Consider the following 21,895-nt stretch of genomic DNA (forward strand, 5'->3'; position numbering starts at 1 on the left):
CTGCAGAGGCTTAACCAAGTGAATAACTATAGTCACATGAGTAATTCCCTTGAATTTAATGGGACTGTTAATGTGGTTAACGTTACTTGTGTGTAAGCACGTCAGGAGTAGACCCTAATTGGCCAAATTCAGTTATTCACAATGGGTCTCCCAGTTGTGAGTGCAAATTAGCTAGGTTCTGCTGTACTCTCTAATGGAAAAACTTCTACAGTGAGCCTTTCATAGAAGTTAAGGATTAAAGTCATTCCATCTGACATCTTCTCCCCAAAGTAATGAATAATAGCGTAAAAGAGATATGACAGCTCAGTTTAATAAGCCCTGTAGGTGGTAGGCAGAAATACTGAAAATCTATAGGCAGTAACAGTCTTTTTTTAATTTACATTATTAGTGTAATTGCAAAAATTCAAGCTACAGTAATTTAAACTTTCACAAACATACAAATGTTAAGATATGTATCACCACATTTCTAACTAACTTGTTTTTCAATGTTTCAATAGTAAAAGGGTCCAATATGCAGGCCCATGTAAAATCTTTGAGCCCCCAGAGAAAACCAGGAAAACCAGTTGTCATGCCTGATATTTCTAAAGTAAAAATCAAGTGGGGTGTTCTTCAAAGGAACAGCTGGTGCAAACCCATTAGTTAAAAAAATATACTTTTTGGGTCACGTTTAAATAAAGTTTCAGCATCTGGAGAACTACAACTGGCCCTATCTGTGTGGTTAAGAGTCATATGGTTACAATATCAGTTGATATACATACAGTACTGAATGTTGTATGACATATTACTTGATATGCATGATGTGTCGCCTACCAGATTTGCATAGACTCAGATCAAACTCTATTTAGCAGACCATTATCTTTATGATCTCTTTTAATGTACTTGAAAACATGAACATCAAGGGTCAGTTACAACTGCAATCTCTGAAGGGGAATTAGGGGAGCCCAAGGACCACCCTCTTCTTATGCCCCAAAAAGGCAAGTGCAGACTGGGTGATAGACCCATTTCACCCCACTGCAGTTGCCTACACAGAAGTCTGTATGTGACAGCTGCATATCTCCCACATGCACCAATGAGCTCACACAATGATTGTAACTTAAAGGTATGGTCTAGCTCTCAATCCCTTTAATGTAGTCACATTGGGCCGCATCCTTGGCTCACACTCAGAACAGTTACTTACATGAGTAGTCCCATTATCATTTAGCTACTAGAAGAAACTCCTATTTGGAATGGTCTTTAATTTGCTGTAGTTGGGACTCACAGATTCATAGATACCAAGTTCAGAAGGAACCATTGTGATCATCTCGTTTAACCTCCTGTATCACACAGACCATAGAACTTCCCCCAAATAATTCCTAGTACATATCTTTTAGAAAAACATCTAATCTTGATTTAAAAATGGCCAGTGATGGAGACTACACCATGACCCTTGGTAAATTGTTCCAATGGTTCATTACTCTCATCATTAAAAATGTACACCTTATTTCCAGGCTGAATTTGTCTAGTTTCAACTTTCAAGATCAAGTATATAAATCTTTATATTTGACTGCATTACTTAAATCAGTTTCACATTTCTTTTTGAATAATCAGTGTTCTGAATTTTTAGACTAAATAGCTCATAGGTTGTAGTTTTTCTTGCAATGTATGGTATGCAAGTTTTATGCTTAATTGGACCTATTGCTTGAAACCAAAATTTCATTGTAACCTTTAATTAGACATATAATTCTGTTTCTAAGCAGTCCTGTCAACAACATCTTTTAAATTCTCCATGTGTGACAAAATTTTTGCTCACCAATGTTTAGTTTACATTCCCAGAAATTAGGTGTAGGGTCTCTTGCGTAATGGATCTTGAGCAACATAAAGAGCAACACATTCTTCTGCTCTCTTCCAGTGGTACCTTAAAAATACAGAGAGAGCCCATATAATGTAAATGTTAACATATTGTAATGCAGGGGGAAATAATGGGGCCTAGTTCTGATCACACTTATCCTGGTTTCATGCTAGTGTAATTCCATTGATTTCAGTGGAGTTACTCTTCACAGACAGTGATATAAGCAAGGTCAGAAGCAAATGTAGGAAGCAATACACAAATTAAACCAGATGAAATATTCAAGTAGGTAAATACCTATATTTTATAGATGGGCCCACATCAAAGGACTACATTCTGCTTTGTTACATGGGGGTAGCAGCAGAGTAACTCCACCAACCACAGAATTTAGTTCAAGAAATCCAGATTTGAACCAGAATTTCAAACACCTAAAAGTTCAGGGATGTTTGAATATGGTACTGTGGCTTAGGGCCATCTCTCTTTGTTATTTACTTATTTAACATCTATTACAGTATGGACAAGAGGCCACAGTCAGGATCATGACTCCATTGTGCTAAATGCTGTACATATGCATAGTAAGAGAATCCCTGCCCCAAAGAGCTTACAATTAAAGGTGCCAATCCAATATGATTTGTGTGGGTGAACCCTTTTGACCAGGCTTACCTCACTGACTTCAATTGGATTCTAAATGGACCCACTCTCATTGATCATATTGCAAGATTAGGGACTAATTTAAGACAAGTGGGTTCAAAAATCATACGAGGTTATGATGAAGGGGGGAGGTGAGTGAGCGTAAGAATCACATGTTTACAGAGAATAGTTCTGTGCACAGTTAGATAGTGTCAAGTCTTCAGACAAGTTTTTTAGGATTATAGGATATTAATATAGTAGATCCAATATCATAAATATATTTCTTGGGCTGGTATTCCTCCATAGGAAAGAAAAAAGTCATCACTATCGTCTACTCATAACCAGCTGCTTGGCCCTACCAACGTGCATGCATTATCCTTCAATTTCTGAGAATGGGTGCTTTCTCTGCTGAGGTGCTGGTGCCACTTTTCACAAGAGTTGGCTGGAAAATGACATTCTTCCAACTAAAATATTTTCCATTCTCCACTTGAAAACTCACCAACTCTCCTTTACAAACATCTTGTCTGTCAGCAGCCTATTTAAGGATGACCTTCCCATGATCCCATTTCCTCACCACGATAATGCACACGGGAGAAAGCTATGTTCCTGAACTGACATCTAGTTAGCTGGTGTTGATATACAGCAGTTAGGTCAGGTATCATGCTCGGGAAGTTGTCTTCTGAGGAATATGGGCTCTGGTTGGTGTACTCGCCACCACCTTATCTGGAAACAGGGCCTTTTGTATCCTGGTTTTTCCAATTCTTTTAGGGAGTACTATTTTCTCTCCCTGACTCAGTCTTCAAGAGGGGATCTAGACTGATCTCAGTGCTACCATATTTACTCCTCAACACACCTTTGTTTGAGTAATATAGCCTATGCAGATACTGTGCTCATAGGGCTATGTTCTGATGTGCCAGTTGACACACACCCTGGTATGTAGTAAATGAGTCTATTTGCTAGAAGTTCTTACAGCTGTCTTGCTCAAATAGGCATGTTCATTGGTCTCCCATGTATCCCAGTATGGAATTGTGGCTTCTATTGCCAAAACCATGCATAGAACCTTTGTTCTACACTCACATGGACTGGGCAGGGATGAGCAGGCTGTCACCAGCAGCTAGACTCAGTGTTTTACCATCCATAGTAACAACAGACGTGCCGTCCTGAAAGACAAGAACAAGTAGTTGGTTTTTTAATTCTTCGTGTACTGTTGCCAGCAGAAAGAAAAAGGAACCATTTAGTAAGAAGTAAATCCTAACATGAAAATCTGATGTTTCTACAGAAATATAGCTTGAAAACTGCCCTGTTCTACGTGGCCTATGTTAAAACATTAGCTGATCTTCCCTGCCTGACAGTTAGCAGCTATAAAATCAAGCTTCATACTTCACAGTCTCTCAGGTTCCCCTTAGCTGACTCATTGCAGATACATTGTTAACAAGCTAATCTAACAGTCTGCTGATTGATATGCCTCCCTGAAAATCACAGGACTAGACTCCTGGAATATTTTTCAAGCTTCTTTCTTTTTAGATTCCAGAAATCCCTTTTGCAATTTGAAAAACAGTTCACAAGTCAATGGAGAACCAACAAAAATTACTGATAAGAGCCCATTTATACTGAAATGGACTCATCATTATCTTGTCAAGATTCTGAGATGCCAGATTCTTACCAGCATTAAAAAGATCATGCCTGCTGTATCTTCTATCAGCTGCAGTACAGACAAGTTCCATTTGAGATTTTTAAAAATTAAAATTAGCATTTGATGATCAGTCCCTGCGAATTAAAACAGAATAGGAACTGGTGGGACTATATGGCAGCCTGCCTGACTTGTGTACATGGGAACCTTTTCTTCTGTTCTCTTTTCTGCAAATCTTCTCTGCTTTATTTTTGTGATTCTTTAGGTTAGTTCCAGTCCCAGGAGCCCTGCTCTGAACGAAGGGCCCCTGAGCCCTAGAATAGGTGCCTCTACTATTTCACTTTAAAGCAGACAAGTTCTTACACAAGCTATGCAAATCTACTTCAGAGCCCTATCTGATTCCTTCACGGGAAGGATAGCAACCCATGTGCAAAACTAGGACACTCTGTAGGACCAGGAGAGGGACAGCAGAGGAAGGATTGCTGCATCCCATGGTATGTCCGTGGATCTGGGGGAGAGACGCTGGCAGGAATCTTACCCCATATACAGGATGAGGTGAGGGATGCTAGTGACCCCTGACCATTCCACCATGGAAGAGGAGGAAGAAGGGTTACATTTCAAGCCCTGATGGGTTGCAGTTGACTCACAGGTGACTCCTGGGCTATGGAGTCTTCTTAGAGAAGGAATAAAATAATTAAGTTTTTTCTTGTCTGTAGCTAGAAAGTTTTTTTGCAGAGTGATCTGTTCCAAACCTAAATATAAACCCACACTCAGTCCATGAGCATGTCACGTACCAGCTGCCATATCCAGATATCAGCATTCTTTTTGCTTCCTTCACTTACTCCTCGTCCGTAAACTACAGCCTAAAACATAAAATGGGGAAAAGGCCATGGATTTTATCCCAATGACTGAAGTATATGTGAATCTTCCTACAGTATGTAAAACATTTTATTTTTAGGGGAAGTGTTTGCAGAATGTGACATTATTTTACGTACACTGTTGGAATTCACATTACATTTGCTAATCCCTTAAAGATACCTACTGATAAAAGGAGAACTGATCACACCTGCCACTCCTTATGTGCCTCCATATTCTCACTTATCCATTTCCTTTGCCTCCTCCCACTCTCAGTTTTGCACCTTTATTCTTGCCACCTCCTGCTTTTGGAACAAATACCCTTTCTTCCTGCACCATGGGGCCTGAACCAAAGCCTTTTGAAGTCAATAAGATTTTTCCCATTGACTTCAAAGGGCTGCAGATCAGGCTCTGTGTGTCCTCCTTTTCCTCTTTCAAAGCCTGATTATTCCTTCTGTTTAATTGCATTGAGCTCTCTGACAGCACACTTCCCTGCCATCTGTCACTTGGACTGTCTCATATCTCTGAGTAAGTAATCCAGGGAAGCCATGTTACTTTCTACATATTTTGTAAAGTACTGTGTACATTTAACAGCCATCTGATGCTAACTTTACTCTCAAGCAGGAATGGCTTTGAACTGGTGATCTAGTCATGAAAGGCTCTTCCACTGCCAATCCCCTGAAACAGCCAGTCCCTTATTCTCCCCTTTTTTATGATTAAAGAGAGAAATCACACAGTTCACAAATCAAAGTTGGCCTTGGTGCCAAGAATGTTAACTGAAATTAAGGTGGGTGGGGGGTAATGAACAATTTTCATACCATTTTGGTACTTACTAATTTTACTTAAGAAAAACATGGGGGCAATTATCAAAACTTACATGGAAAGGGTTGCCTAATTCCCAGAGGGAGTTGGGTGTCTGACTGCCATTTGTGGCTTTGAAAATTTTCCCATGTTTCTTGAAGAAAATAAAAACTTCTACCTCTGTCTCAAAGTTGTCTCCAAACACGGTCAAGGATAGCTTCTGATTTATTTCTCCATGATGATCATTTAGCCAGATTTGGAAGGAAAATGGATCCATGACTCTAGTGGCATTTAGTGGGAAAGGGGTGTCCTTCAGAAGATCATCTGCAACCAATGCAGAAGGTTAATAGAAGTGAAGCTCTCTTCCACTTGATATTTGATCTTTGCTGATAGTTCTAGAAGGCTAAGCCAGTTGTAAACACAGATGTTAGCTAATCAGGACACCAGAGGCAAGCAATGTGTGCTGTTGTAGAATCTTAATTTTGTATTTGATGTTATTGGTAATATGCATATTTCTGTGCACTGATGGCATAGTGCTTTCCATAATATGACTGATGAACTTCCTTCCTCATATGCTTTAGACTGATAACAAGAGCAAACAAAACCATACACACACAGGTCTTATCCAAATCAGGGCTTGTAACCTTCTTTCAATCTATTTTCAAAAGTGGTTTGCATGAATACATGACACAGTTAGAGTGTCACAAATGTATTCAGAAATTATGCTATAGATATACAAGGGTGCAAAGCTTGGGGCATAGTTTCTGCTAGTAGGTTATTCATTCCCTTTCCACACTGGTCCCTAAAACTGGTAAGATCATGCTGATGGGCTGATGCTCATCTCTGTGACTTTAGTGGAGTCACTCTTATTTACCGCTGTGAAAATAAGGCCTGTCTTTAACATACTTGGCAACAGAATTCTCTTCATTTCCTCTCTACCATGTGGTCTGAGGCATTATGAAGGCTTCATTGACCAGAGTGAAACAAATCAGTTATCACAGCCTTAAATTTAATAAAGGGTCTTTCTCATGATGTTCATGCAGTTGATGTTGGAATTAATTTCCAGTAATTCTCCTTCATAACTGGTCTATTTTAAAATAGTGAGAGAGCTGAATGCAGTTTGTTTTTCCAAAGAACCTTGTTTTTCAAGGTTTGCATCTTGTGTTGCTGTTATTTGAAATTAACTTCAATCCTCCAGTAATTATTTGAGATCTGGAAAAAAATGCTGTACATCGAGACTTAAAAAGCTCAATCTGTTTATGTTATCAAAAAAAATATTAAGTGAACTTGATCATGATGTAGAAGTACCTTCATGGGGAGAAAATAGCAAGTAATAAAGGGATCTTTAATCTAGCAGAGAAAGGCATAACAAGAACCTGTGTTGGAAGTTAAAGCTGGAAACATTCAAATTAGAAATTAGGCACACATTTTTAATAGTGAAGGTGAATAACCACTGGAACAAACTACCAACTGATTCTCCATCTCTTGATGTTTTCAGATCAAGATTGGATGCCTTTCTAGAAGATATGCTTTAGTCAAATACAAGTTATTGGGCTAAATACAGAGTAGTTGAATGAAATTCAATGGCCTGTGTTTTATAGGATGTCAGACTAGATTATCTAATGGTTTCTTCTGCCCTTAAAATCTGTGAATTCACCAACGCACAGTAAAGTGCAGAGATAATGCAGTTATCTCAGAGTATGCTAGGTAGAAAGTTCTGAGAAGGGGTGGAGAATGCCTCTGGGATGCTTTTCAAGTCATAATCCCAAGTAGATGCAGAAAAAAGAGCATTAAGGCAATGAACACACAACTGAGTCTTAGGCCTTGTCTACACTAAACAGTTTTGTTGACAACAGTCAGCTTTCGTCAACAAAACAGTGGAGGTGTACACACTGGAATGCTCCTCCCACTGATGTAACTCCCCTGCTACCCCGACATAATAAAACCACTGGGAAGAGTGGCAAAGAGCTTTTTGTGACATAATTAGAGCAACGCAGCATCAGTGTAGACACTGCACTTGGTTGTGTCACCCTAATTGGCCTCCAGAAGGTGTCCCACAATGCCCATCCTGACTGCTCTGGCCAGCAATTTGAACTCCATTGCCTTGAAGACACACAGGTATGGGCCCCTCCCCCATTTAAAGGCCTGGGAATTTTTGAAATCCCTCTTCCTGTTTGCTCGGTGTGCACAGTTCACACAGCATCTTCCCAGCTGGTTTTCTGCAGCAGATGCGCTCCCGTGTGGGGAACACCAGAGCTGTTGGATCTGCTGGCTCTCTGGGGAAAGGAGGCTATGCAGTCGCAGGTTCACTCCCGCTGTAGGAACTTCATGCAGGAGAAGGGGCATGAAAGGGCCACACAGCAGTGCCGTGCTACGATCAAGGAGCTAAGGCAGGCATACCAGAAGGCAAGGGAGGCCAACAGTTGCTCTGGTGTGGCGCCAAAGATATGCTGCTTCTACAAGAAACTGGATGCCATTCTCGGCGGCAACCCCACCTCCACCGCCAAGAATCCCATGGATACTTTGGGGGGAGCAGAGACAGCAGCCAGCAGAGTCAACCCTGAGAATGAAGTGGTGGATGAGGAAGTGGAGTTGGAGAATGATAGGGAGCATATGACAGGGTTGTCCAGTGGCACGGTGAGTCAGGACCTCTTTTTGACTCCTGAGGGGTCTAGCCAGTCCCAGCACTCTGGCTCTGGCATGCATGATGCAGTAGAAGGGAGCTACAGTAAGTGCTCATTTTCCTTTGACACTGCACGATGAGAGGAGGTATTGCTCTCATGTACTTTGTTATATGGTATAGCCGTGATAAGGAACAGAAATTAACAACAGAGCCTCTGCATCTACGCAGTTGGGGACTTAAATTACCCTTAAATTATAGATATGGATTCTCAACCTCAGCTCCATCTTAACATTGTTTTTTTTTTGGCTGGGAATGTATGAAAAATATTTTTATAATTCATATCTACACACAACAGCAGAGAGAAACTGAAGACATTTCACCCTGGTACTTAATGCAATCAGTGTTTTAATTGATTTTTAAACGTTTTGTTTGGTTAACAGTAATACACTATCTTATTGAGCACTATTAGATAGCTGAGTTATTTCCATTGTCAGAGCAGAACATATGGCACTGTTTAATTGGAAAAAGCTTTTTGGAGCCCAAGAAGTGTCTTAGTGATAATGCTGCTTATAATGTGGAAGACCTGAACATGGTGCCAGTCTTTCACAACCCAGGCTGATATGGGAGGAGAACAATGAGCTATATCAGCAAGTTCAGCTCTTGTTGGGACATTACTTGGCAGTGAGACACTCCAGTTGTTAGGGTTCCAGTGAGAGACTTAAAAGGGAGTACAGTAACTCTTGGCCTGGAGGGATGGTGGCAATAATTTGGAAGTTTGAGGGTAACCATAGGGATAGTTTAAGCAAGGGAAACTGGGAGTCCAAATGAAATGCAAAGAGCCCTACAGGGAGGGGAAAAAATTGTTTGCATTTTTAAGCAAGAATTGGAAACTGATTCAAAAATGGAAAAAGTATGGGCCCAGGGGCCGAGAACTCCTAAATTAGAACCTAGGGTCACTCACTCACTGTGGGGCCCGTTCTGCCAGCTTTACTCGTATTAGCGTCCCACTGATGGACTTCAATGTGGTGGTCCACAGCATGTTATAACTTACTGCTGAAATAGGGCTGTCTCAGGCCCAAAGAGGCTCAGTCTGAGGTGTTGCACCTTTCAAGCCACCTCCACTCCATTCCTCCCTCCCTTGCTTGCAGCTGTGCCTAAAGGCACAACATACCCCTTCACCAATGGTTTCACTTAGATCTCATATGGGTGGGGGGTTACTTTTACTTTCGGACAGAGAGGCCTAGGTTCACAAAATACTTAAGTGCATAAGTCTGGCTCTAGGCGCCCAAGTCCCAGTTCTAGGCTCCACTGCGATTCACAAAACTCCCACTGAATCCTGCACGTATCTAAACTCACTTGACACCTACGTTTTTGCAGTAAATAGTTCCTTAGGTGCCTAGACTTCTGCGTCTGGCCATGCAAACTAAGTGTCATTTTAGGCATCTGGGTGCCTCTCCCTGGCTAATCCCAGAGTGATTCACAAACCAGGGGAAGATGGATGTTCAGCCACCGAACTCATAGGTAGGGCCTGATCAGGTAGGCATGTTCCGAGGCATGTTCCGACTGGATCTGGTCCCTCAGGTGAGTTTAGACAAAACAGCAGATGAAAGGCAGGGAAGCAAAGGAGGAGGATGACTTCTTTTGTAACTTTTAGCTCAGAGGTTAGGGTACTCACCTAGATATGGGAGACTCCTGGTTCAAGTCCCACCTCCTGCTGCTGAGAAGGAATTTGAACAGAAATCTACCACCTCTCAGTAGCCCTGACCACTGAGCTATGGGATATTCTGATGCGGGCTCTCTCTGTTGAAGTTGTTGCATTGTGGATAAATACTTAAGGGCATTTAGGCCAGAGAGAGAGAGAGAGAGTGCACAAATATGAGAATGATTTAATAGCATGGTGGCTAGAGCACTCATCTCAGACGGGAGAGATCCAGTCCCCCTGCTCCAGTGACTTTTAATGATTTATCCACAGTGGAACAGCTTCAACAAGAGAGATTGAGGGAGCCCCACATCAGAATGCAGACAAGTAAACAGGCATTTCATTACAACCTAACAGCCAAATAAACTGAGTGTCTCTTGTTATCAATCAATGGCTTTATTGTGATAGGACTGCTAATGTTTATGTATAATTTGTTCTCTTGCTTTAACTAATCTTTAAGCAAATGTGTCTCTCGATATGTTCCTTAACATTTGATGTGCTAATGGGACTGTGAGACCAGTAACAAACACAAATTAATTTATTGAGGGTAGGGGAACACAGAAGCAAAATGTAAGAAGACCGGACTTCCAAGCTACACAGCCAAAGATTAGTGTGTGTATCCCCAAATGCCATATCGTTACGTGGAACATCAACTCTAATATTTTCTTACATGTCATAATATTGAGCAGCTCCATTTAAAGAGTTCAATAGTTAAGTCTTATTTTATAGGTCATTACTATTAAATATTCATACCATGGCAATTCAGTGTGAAACCATTAGTGTTATCAACTTGCTGTGCTCTTTACAGCTTTAGTTGATAAAGTGTGAAGATAAGCTAAACTGAAAAATACATCAGGTTTACTGAATGAATTTATAAAAGAAAATTACACTTTTTGGAGCAGGTCCATTTCAGTTAAGCAATGCAGGCTGACTGAGACTAGGTCTATGTGACTGGGCAAAAGGTATTTAGTGGGAGAGAAAGGGTTGCTTGCAAGAAACTTCCATCACTTCAAACCCCTGCATAAGGGTAGTTCCAGTCTGTCCTTCCACCTTCACTTTGCACTTCAAAGGAGACAAGGTAGGGCAGCCTCTCCTTCCCCATTGACTGGTGCAAAGTCAGTGTATGCTGCAAATGGTAAAAGGCTTCTGGACAGATGACTGGCCCCTAGTCTCCAAACACTCTGGCAGGCATTGTGTCTGAGTTAGGCACATTGACTCTGGGAGCTCACACTTCTGCCCCCTGCCTGCACGATCACCTCCTGACTGTAGGCAGAGTTGACATGTCTCAACTTTGTCATTATTTGCAATAATAAGTTGCTGCTTTTTCTATTTTTTTTTTGTAGTTTTATTTATATATATTTATTCCTTGGTTTCCCATTGTGGCCCTTACGATATGTTGCTTCTTTAGCTATTTGTACAGCAACTATAGTGTATTTAAAAACAAATATTGCTACACTTTAATAATAGCATTGTTAATGCAGGATGCCTATGCTACTTCAAAATCAACATCACTCTGATTGGATGGGAGGAATTATTCTACAGAAGAGCCTAGATGCAAACTAGATTAAAATTTCTAACACCTCAGACAGGCCACAATGTGGATTCGGATCTGAATTTGGATCTGGATCACACCCAGAGTTTGAAATTTAGATCTGGGATTTTACTTCAACTTTCTCTAGTTCATCTGAACCTTGTTTCAGTTTGAGTGTTCAGATCCCTTTGACCTCAACCCAAAACTTTAAATAAAAATACTGCTGAAATCAGAAAGATTTGCCCTTTTGGGGGTTGAAATTGTGCCAAACCACCATGTCTCATGTGGCTTCCACCCACCACTAGCCCGGGAGTACTTACAACTCAGGCTAGGCTTGGACCTTCTGGATTCTATAACCATTCAAAAATTCACCAAGTTATGGGTTTCATTGCAAAAATGTGGCACAGCTCTGCATGCAGCTACCTCAGCATCCAACTCAGCCCTGGCACAATGGGTGTATAGCCTAGAGGCTTCAGTGGGAGGTGCATTTGTGTGCCCCAGAGCTGAATTTGGTTCTCCACTGGCCCTAGAAGCCAGACTTGCAAATTCACTCTTGTACCCAAGTGTTCTGCATCGCCAAGTAAATCTGAAACTAAATCTCAAAACTAACTCATGCTTTAAGAGACACTGGAAAAAAAATCTACTTATGATTCAAATGGCAGGAATAATATTGCTTTCACACTCCCTGTATAATACTTCTGTATTGGCCACAAATGACTATATCACTTCTGTTTCACTTTGTTACAGGCAATAAAACAAGTACGTTTTCAGCAACCCTCTCTGAGATGTTACTAAGGAAAAGAACAGGGAAGTATATAAAATCTGATAAAATACATTATGCAAAACTTCATAAACTATGCAACCAGCTACATGCACATACTCCTGTGTCATCTTGTTAAAAGGGCTTGTTTAGGTGATACTAATACTGTTTAGCCAGCTTTAGGTGATAATAATACTGTTTAGCCAGCTTTGGGCTACAATGCTCCCCCGAAATGCCACATATCTGTGTGCTATGCCTCTCCCCCACAATCATGCTCTCCTGTGCCTGGGCTTGGGGGGTGGTAGTCAGGAGACAAACAGCCTTATGGCTGTCTTCTCCATGCCTGCAACAGAACAATTCTCCTGCAGCTGGAACGGGGGTTTTTATGCCTCTCTGGCCCTTTTCCCCAGTAAAAAGGAGTGGGGATGGGGACCCTTTTACTTTAGAATTCGTATTTTCATTAATTTTTGTTCTAGTTTGCATTCATCTCCCTCCACCTCTTCTTAACGAGTGAGTGTATCTTAGCGAATCTGTTCAGGTGACAGCTATAATTCCATAACTTTGCATACATTAAGGTTTAATTGTTACTGCTAAGAATGGCCTTCCAACATCTTGACAGATGAAAATCGATGAGACAAAGCTAGTCCGTCAGTGGTGCTTAGAAATGGTATGGGAAAGGAACCCAATGCCTGAGCAGCGAACCTTCCCACAATGGCTACAAGTCCATTCGCCGAATGGAGGTTGAAGCATACTCTGCTTCCTGGCTTGCTTGTGGGGCTCAGCTGGAGCTCTCTGATGGCTCTCCATGGTGACTGCACCAGCCGTAACTTATCTTCTCAGAACTGAGCTATTGTGGGCAGTATTTTCCCAGTTGTCAATGGGAATGATGAATTGCTTGAGACCTTGCTTGTTGATTTATTGGAGCTTTGTCCTTCCTCTGCATCGTGGGCACTTTTTAAGTTGGCCATATCTGGTATAGTAATTGGATCAAGGATGGGCGGCAGTTTGTTTAATGTCAGATGATTCCAGCCCAGAGGGCATGTCATTCAGCGTACTATTTGGAATCTGCTTTTTGCAGACGATGCTGCGTTCATCTCTCATTCACCTGATGAATGCAGGTCACGATGAACAAAGTCTCTGATGCATGCACCAAGTTTGGCATGGTAATCAGTATCAAGAAAACGGTTGTCATGTCACAAGGTACCAACATTCCACCTAAGATCTATGTCAATAATGATGCTCTGGACAATGTGGATCACTTCTGCTATCTCAGCTTAATTCTTACCTGCTCACTTAATCTTGATAGGTAATTTGATGCTAGAATTAGATGCAAAGCTTCTGTTACCTTTGGGATGGACTTAAACATGTGCTTGTGATTTCCTGAATCAAAGCCTCAGTGAAGTCAACAGGAGTTGTAGGTGCTCAAAACCTCTGGAAATCAAACTGCTTCATCAAGTACCTAAATATGGACTTCGGTGTCTAACTTTAGCCACACAAGTTTGGAAAATATTAGCCTCATTTCACCTTGACTTTCTTATTTATATAAATCTTTCTCACACACACGCCCATCACAGTACAGTATCTAGGCACAGGCTTAAATTTTCAAAAGTGCCTAGTGATTTAGAGCAGCGGTTCCCAAACTGTGGTACACCTACCACCAGTGGTAAGCAGGCCACCTCCCAATGGTACGCGCCTACCTGCTGCTGGGGGGCCGGCCACGGAGACTCCAGTGGCGCTTGGCCATGCAGGGGCAGAGTGCAGCACCCAGGGTGACCTGGCTGTTCTGCTCCCCTCTCCTCTCCTGGACACACAGCAGCTGGCCAGGGGGTGCTCCGGGGCTGGCCCGGCCCCCCAAAAGTTGTTGGTGGTACTACAGGTGGTGGCGTTTTATGTTGGTGGTATGCAACATGGTAGAGTTTGGGAACCGCTGATTTAGAGTACCCAGCTTGACACACTTAAAAGGGACCTGATTTGCGGAGGCCCAATGTTCAGAACTTTCTGAAAATCAGGTCTTTTTAAAGTATCTGCAGTTGGGCACCCAAAAACTGAGGCACTTAAAAATCACTAGTCAATTTGAAAACTTAGTCCAGAATATTTATGCCCATCTCACTGATGTCAAGTACAGCTGCTGAACCATCTATCTGAAAATACAGCACTTTGGCATATGTTTCTCTGTGTAATTATACATGTTTTTGTAGTATGCCCCAAGGATTATCATGGCTAATAATTTATTAGTGTTCATGTAACAATTTCTTTGCACATTTTTCTTCATGTCACTAAATCTATGCTGCAAACTAAACAGCAAATTTTTCTCTTGTGTTTTCCTGAGTCAAACAAAGAGGCTGATGAAGGGAACTCTTAAAAATAAATTATGCACCTAGAGAAATAGGCCCGTGTTTTCTACCTCTCTATAAGGGAGGTGTAGCCAGCCACAGGGGGGAATAAGTAAGAACAGGAACTGTATGTGGTTTCTTTCTTTGCTCAGGTAAAAGGAATTAGGCTAAGTTTTGTCATGATCCTTTTTAAGCTCTTCAGGGCAGGGTCTATGTCACTGCGGTCAGGACTGCCAGGAAATACATATAGAAAATTGGTTCTATTTCTGAGTCTGCCATTAACTTGTTGTATGACTTTGGGCAATTACCTAACCCGCTTTGTCTCTTTATATCCTGGGACCAACAAGGCTACAACAACACTGCATAGGATCTTTGGCAAACCCTTTAATATCTGTGTGCCTTGTTTTCCCCTTCTGTATAAAAGAGGGATAATAATACCTACCTCACAAGGGTACTGTGAGACTTAAATAATTTCTCTAAAGCCCTTCAGATCTCTGGAAGGAAGGGACTTGAGAGGTGCAAAGTATTATTACTATTAAATAGCCCAGGGTGTGGGTAAGGCAAGAGACAGCAGATTGATTGTGTTTGTGCACAGTCTGTTCTAGATGTTGCTGTCTGGGGAGAAATCGAAAAGAGAAGGAGAAAGTTAATCAGCAAGTTCATCTTCTTTAATAAGGTGACTGATCTGAGCTTTGGTTCTGCTTACCAAAGATTGAACAAAAAAAGGAAGAGCATTTTGACACAGCATTTTTGTAATTTCTCCGACAGTGTTATTAGAGATCTATGAGCAAAAAGTCAGCAATGGCTCAGTTCCCATGTGCTCTGTCTCCCTGGGAGGAGTCCCAGTTGAGCATATAACAAAAGAGGTCTTTTTGTCTTGGGATTTTTTTTTTTTGCAGTGTGTTTGCGTGTCGTTGTTGTTGTTAGAGTGCACCATGTTCCTCTGGGAACACAAGGTCCAGAATCCTGAGATTGGTAGGCAATTTAGAGATTTGGCATTAAAGATTCAGTTGAAGTTTTCAAATGGGAAATTATGTAAATCAATGTGTAACTCAATTAAAAACCAGGAGAATACGACTGTTTATTCCCATATGGTGGCTGCACATATTGTGGGTAGCTGCATGGTGGGGTGAACTAGCTCCATGGAGCTTCTGCTTCCCTGCCCCCCATATGGCCGGGGGGCGGGGGAGGAGGGAGCAAATGGATGGAGCTTTGGCTCAGCCCCCTCTTCCCAATACACCAGTCAGCTCTGCTACACTGGCATGCTGGGGGACTATATTATGCCAGGTATAGGCCTAGCACATGGCTGGTGCAGGAGGAAACTGGAAGTCACAATCTGCTTCCTAGGGCAGTGCAACAACATGCTGCTCCTTGCCTGGGGACCATGACAAAGCCGCCATTTAACTCTTAATTAAAAATTGCACTCTACTGAATTTCTTAATGTGTAAATAAGCCTTTTTTTAAACAAAAAGTACACAGAGGCTTGTTTTGATAGAAATACTTTGTATCTCCATAGCACCTGCCATTTCAGCATCTCTAAGTGCTCTACATACAGCAAAGAACATCATCCTAGCAACACCCTGAGGGTTAGGTAAGCATCATCTTCACTTTATAGGTGGGAAACTGAGACACATGAGGCCTGATCCAAAGCCAGTTAATGTCAGTGGCAGTCTCCGACTCATCTCAAAGGCTCAGAAAAATTAAGGCCAACTTTTACATGATTAATTATGGGTACTTCAATTTTGGGTACCCAGTTCATCACCTGTTTTTTTTTTTTTTTCAAATTGGGCATCCAAAATTGGTGGCTCACTATTGAATGATTAAATGGCTTACCCATGTCATACATACAGTCAGTGAATGAGCCAGCAGGAAGCTCAAATCACTGGACTCCAAGCTTTATGACTTAAACCCAGCCACCCCTTCTTTTTAGGTAATTCACATTCTGTCTTTTAAACTGTGCTTCTGTTAGCTCTTTGCAGCCAGAGTGTTACAGGTAGCCTGACATCTGGTGCTCCATTCAAACACCCTGTCTTCTCATGCTCATATTTTTGTGAGCAGAATTTCCTCTGGGATTCACACTCCGCGTGTTCAGTCTCAGCTCTTTTTAAAAACAAAATTTAGATTTTTTTTTAAGTTCAAAGTGAACCCTTTTAGCCATTTTTGAGCAATGGGAAAGTGGAAGCAGAATACATTCTTGAAGTTTAAAAATTCGATTCCCCCCTCCCCCGCCAATAACTGAAAACTAATGGCACAACACACTGCCAAACTTGGCATGCGGGCAATCCTTCATGAGGAAGAGTCTCTTTGCTAAAGGGCAGCCTGTGCTTTGAACTCAATCCCTTCTAGAGCTGCTTAGTGTGCATGCTGCACTGTCATCACTGTAAATGGTGCGTATATATAGATGCTTTGAAGCTTCCTATAGAAGTTATTATTTAGACATTTATTATATTTTCAAGTGCCCTGAAGTGTGCTAGTAACAACACAGCCCCTGCCCAGAAAAGCATAGTCTTGGTAGCACATGCCACTACTAGTAAGGGACAGAAGCACACAAGGGCAAGAGGAAGGGGAGGGGAAGGACAAGGGTGCCAGTAAGATCACATGGTTACTTGGTAAAGCGTGTACGTATTTAGATGGTTCAGTGCATTCCTGCTATCTATTTTAGACTTTGCAGCACGCATGAGTTGTAGGAGGGACTGAATGTGACTAAGGGAACTGGCATGGCAAACAGGTTTTGGGAAGGAGTTCCAAGCATATGTAGATGTGGCAGTGTAGATAAAGGTATGGGGAGGCCTATGGACAAAAGAGATGAGGCTATTGAGGGCACTGACGCTAGAATCTTTGCAAGGCGGAGAGGGTGGGGGAAGATGCGAAAAGAGGTCAGGTGTGAATTATAGGCAGGGGTTGCATAGATAATGAACTCAAGAAACTCTGAAGTTTTGGTGGCCCCAGTTAGTTTTAACCCACCCCAGACAAGAGGTTATTGGTGTGAGTTTAACCAGGCCAACTTGAGTGCTGCTCTGCCATGGCCAACTACTGGCGGGTACTTGCACAATATGCAGAGACTTGAGTGTTCCCAGCAGCAAGTCCACGATTGTTTTGAGACCATAAATTAAACAATGAGAGAGGATTAACTGATCACAGAAGAGAATTGAGTAGTCCATCTTGACGCATTGATGGCCTTCAGCTCTCTTCTCCTTCCTCCATTAGTGTAATAGCTAAGCAATCATTATCTTTAACAGCTTCAGAGCCAAAAGATTGTCAGGATTAACATTTTCAACATCTGGATCATTTTTATTTTTTTTAAAGTGTTTTTAAGGGATTATTTTATGGGATTATTTTAGGGTACTGAGAAGGGAAATGTAGGATATTGACACAATCTGTTTTTAATAATAACTGCAATTTAAAATATTACTTTATAGTTTTTTTTGCATATATGAGCATAATAATGTAAAATACAATTTCCATTGTAAAATTTGTTTTTGTATATTTCTGTTGGCTCAACTATGATCTTTAACCATATTCTCCTGAGTTACACAAGTGTAAATCTGATGAATTTCAGCAGAGTTACTCTAGATTTATTTGGTGTAATACAGCAGAATTCTTCCCTTTGGAGTTTGATTTTTTTTTTAAGTTGTACAGTTTTCATTTAATTGAACCAATAAACTGTCCACTAGTCAGTTATCTTTCTTATTTAGCTTTCTTTCTTTCTTTTTTATTTTCAATTAAGTGATAATTGCACTCAAGCTTGTGTGTGCTAAATCTTAATATCTCTAATGCTCATGTCCTGGAAATAGTCCTTGCTGTAAATCAGGCACCGTCTGTTGCATAACATACAACTGAGCTGTGTTGGCTGAGAACAACGCTGTACTCCTCTTGACTTGTTTGACTTCACACTCCGTTGGAGCAAGATTCACTACAAGGTATTAGGGATTGTCTAAACACAAAAGTTTCACCAGATTAACCAAAGGTGTGATTTTAAACCAGTGCAGCTTTGTAATGTGGACACTCATGTTGGTTTAACCTAGTTTACATTGGTTTAGCTCGCACCTGTAGTTTTATATAACACTTATAGTTAAAGTAGTGCAAATTTGTGTGTGGACCAGGCTTTAGACTTTTTCTATCTTTTTTCCTAAAACACACAATGTTTCATACTTGTTAATATTTTTTGTTTTGTTTTCACTGTGCTGAGTGATTACCATGAACAAAGACTAGATTATGTACTAACCAGGCTTGGAATCCAATGTTGCAGTTGTTCCATGCACTGGAATCAGTGGAAGTTGTGTTTGTGATGTGACTGCAGAACCATCCCCTTTGTACCATGTTCTTCTATACTCATGATGATCTCCTCATAAAGCCCTTTGTAGCTGGTGAAGCACTGGTATATAATGACTAGAAATAGATGGATCCGTGTGGATAAAATCAACCCTATTACAAAATCTTTAGTGAGGTTCATTAAACTTTAGGGGTTTTCTCCACTTTCTGGAAATGGAAGTATCTAAATTCTCTGAGGCCATTCTAACAACATGGCCATCCCACCTGGAAACGGGTACCAGGTGTCTTAGGAGAGAGTCTGTTTTCACAAATTTTTGAGACCAGATTTTAGACAAAGAAGTGTGAATCATTTCAGTGAATACTGGATAAATTTCTGAACCTTTGGGTGCTTTTGTAAGCCATACCTCTGAAACTTTTCAGGCTCAACCATTGCTGGCCATTGATAAGCAAATACTAAGTGCCTGTCTCTACAGTGCATTAGTCTGCACCACAGGGGTATAAATTCTAGTGCATACTAGCATGTTGCACACTAAGAAGCCCATGTGGAATCTGCTGGCACACACTAAAAGTTCCCTAGCACATGTTAATATAATATTGTTTGAAAGAGGACTACATTAATGCACACTAGGGAACTTTTAGGGCAGGCCAGCAGGGTTTATATGGGCCTGTGAGTGTGTGACATGCTAGTGCACACTGGTATTTACACCCCTGGGTGCAAACAAATGAACCATGCAGACATACCCTTAGTTTGGGTTTAGTTCAAATAATCATCCCAGACCTTGGATACCTATCTGAAGTTTACTGAACATATCTGAACTTTCTGAATCTGCAAAACTGCACTAGCACCATTACAAGATCAGGTTTTCTGATGAGATTTCTGGCATTTTGGCTTCCAGCTGGAAATCCCAAGTGAACAAATTCTCATGATTATTTTGGCGCTTACAGTTCCACACATCATGACTGTGATAATGAAACCAATGTATTTGAAACCTTTCCTTGACCTAAATCATATTTTTTTAAACATGTTTAATTCCAGAAATAAGAGGGCAAGGTTCTTGTTTACATAAGGAGTGGGCAAACCAGTTTTTATCATGGTAAAACTTTAGGTTAGTGTAGAGCAATGTAACAAATAGTTTTGAGGAAGAAGGCCTGAGGTCTGCATGCAAAAATGTGTGCGTGATTGCAGTTCATGTGATTGTCCTTGAAAATGGCTATTTAGGCATGCACTTGCCAAGTTTGCATGCACAATTTTGCTCACTCACTGCACACAACTGTAGACATTCTTTTAAAATTTATCCCAAAGGGTTAATTCTATCCTTGCATATACCTTTTAAAGCCCTGATTTCAGTAGGATTGCCCTAGTGTTAACTGAGGCCAGAAATTGGCCCAAAATACATAAATAACCCTAGAAGAATCTTAGCTCAAGTCAAAAATAGTTATGGAGTGCGATTGATTCCATTCATAGCTTTCCTGTAGGAGAGAGCTGCTCTCAGGACTTTCTTTGAAGATTTTTCTCTTGCTTCTTTTACTTTTTCTCTGTCTCTCTGCAGAGGTTGTGGAACAGATGGGACTCATGTAGAGATGAGGCTGAGAGAGACTTGGCTGAAGGCTTACTGCTGCTGGACTAGAAGCAGACTGCTCGCCTTGCTTGAAATTCACCCCTTTGCCCAGCGCAGGGTTTGTGGACCATTTAACAACCTGGGGCTTATGTTGGATTTGCAGACTGCATTGGTCTTATGCTGATCCTTGAATTGCACCGATGAGAGAAAAAATGATAGCTCATAGAGGAAATCACGGCTCGGGGGGTACATTCTCCATCAGCGGGACACAACTTGAGAATTTAGTGCTTTTTGTTACTAGCTTACCTAACCCTCAGTAAGGCTTTGTGCAGGGATTTATACCCAACTTCCACTGATTGTAATGGGAACTGATAGCTAAAACCCCTTCAACTCGAAAAATATTAGTGTATGTGTGACTTTTTTGTACAACAGAAGCTGTTTCTGGAAGCTTGTGTTTATTAGTGTCTGAGAGAAGTGCAGATCAAGAACACTGAGCTATACACCAGGCTGAAATTCTGCCCAGAATTTTTCTGATTGCCTTTTGCTTGGGGCAAGAGCAAAGCCAAAAACACTGAAAATATTTGTATTCAGGATTCAGTTGTTAAATGCAAGTGGGAAACCATTCAGGGGAAAAAAGATGTAATGAGCTCAGAACTAATGTAATATGCTTAAGTGCTTTTTTTTTTTTTTTCCTTGAAAATATCTCCTTTGACTCTAATTAAACTCTCCCTAGACTCCTGGGTTTTGGAGGGCTTTTGAATAACAACAACAAAAATACCTTCCATTGCTAGATTTATCTAACAATTTCTTGCAGTTCCATGTACAAAGCTTCAAGAAATATTATGGCATGTGATGGTCTAGCCTGTCCTGTGGTTCTTACATTCTGTGAAACTACTGACAATGTTAATATGTAGTATTCTACATTTTTTCTGCTCAATATAATTCACTTGTTCCTGAGATACAACCTCCCAATTCTGATAGGGTGGGGATTTTCTCAAATATATCGTACTCATGTTTACTGGGAATCATTACATTTACCAAGGAGCGATGGTGTGTGAGATTGGGGATATTATTTTTATTACAGTATCACCTAGAGGTCCCAAATGAAATTAGGCCCCCATCGTGATAGGCCCTATACAAATACAAGGTGAGAGATAGTCTCTGCCCTGAAGAGTTTACAGTCTAAAAAGACAAACAGGCAAAGAAAGGGAGAAAAAAAACCACCCCCATTTTACTGATTGGGAAGTGAGGCAGTGAGAGATTAAGTGACTTGCCCAAAATCACACAGGAAGCCCGTGATAGATCTGGAATTGCACTCACATCTTCTAAATCCTAATCCAGTGCTTTAACCACAAAGCCAGATTATCCTAGATCACA

General features: G+C 41.0%; 1 protein-coding gene across 8 annotated transcripts in view; it reads right to left on the reverse strand.

Annotated features, from left to right (window-relative positions):
- The window catches only part of HAAO (3-hydroxyanthranilate 3,4-dioxygenase), a 152,813-nt gene that overhangs the window by 49,327 nt on the left and 81,591 nt on the right, over window positions 1-21,895 (reverse strand). For 4 of the 8 annotated variants that reach the window (XM_067565052.1, XM_067565051.1, XM_067565053.1 and 1 more), the window contains exons 7-10: window positions 5,920-6,065; window positions 4,880-4,948; window positions 3,533-3,615; window positions 1,790-1,894 (exon numbers count right to left, since the gene is read on the reverse strand). In XM_067565052.1, the coding sequence (XP_067421153.1) occupies window positions 1,816-1,894; window positions 3,533-3,615; window positions 4,880-4,948; window positions 5,920-6,065 (377 nt within the window). In that variant the 3' untranslated portion in view covers window positions 1,790-1,815. Of the gene's footprint in view, window positions 1-351; window positions 1,895-3,532; window positions 3,616-4,879; window positions 4,949-5,919; window positions 6,066-21,895 lie in introns of those variants that run through there. The other 4 variants (XM_067565058.1, XM_067565056.1, XM_067565057.1 and 1 more) reach the window with 1 other exon arrangement.

Source organism: Emydura macquarii, unplaced genomic scaffold (assembly GCF_026122565.2).
Source record: "Emydura macquarii macquarii isolate MOO-44397 ecotype Brisbane River unplaced genomic scaffold, CSIRO-AGI_Emac_v2 contig_2676, whole genome shotgun sequence".
Taxonomy (NCBI): Eukaryota; Metazoa; Chordata; order Testudines; family Chelidae; genus Emydura; species Emydura macquarii.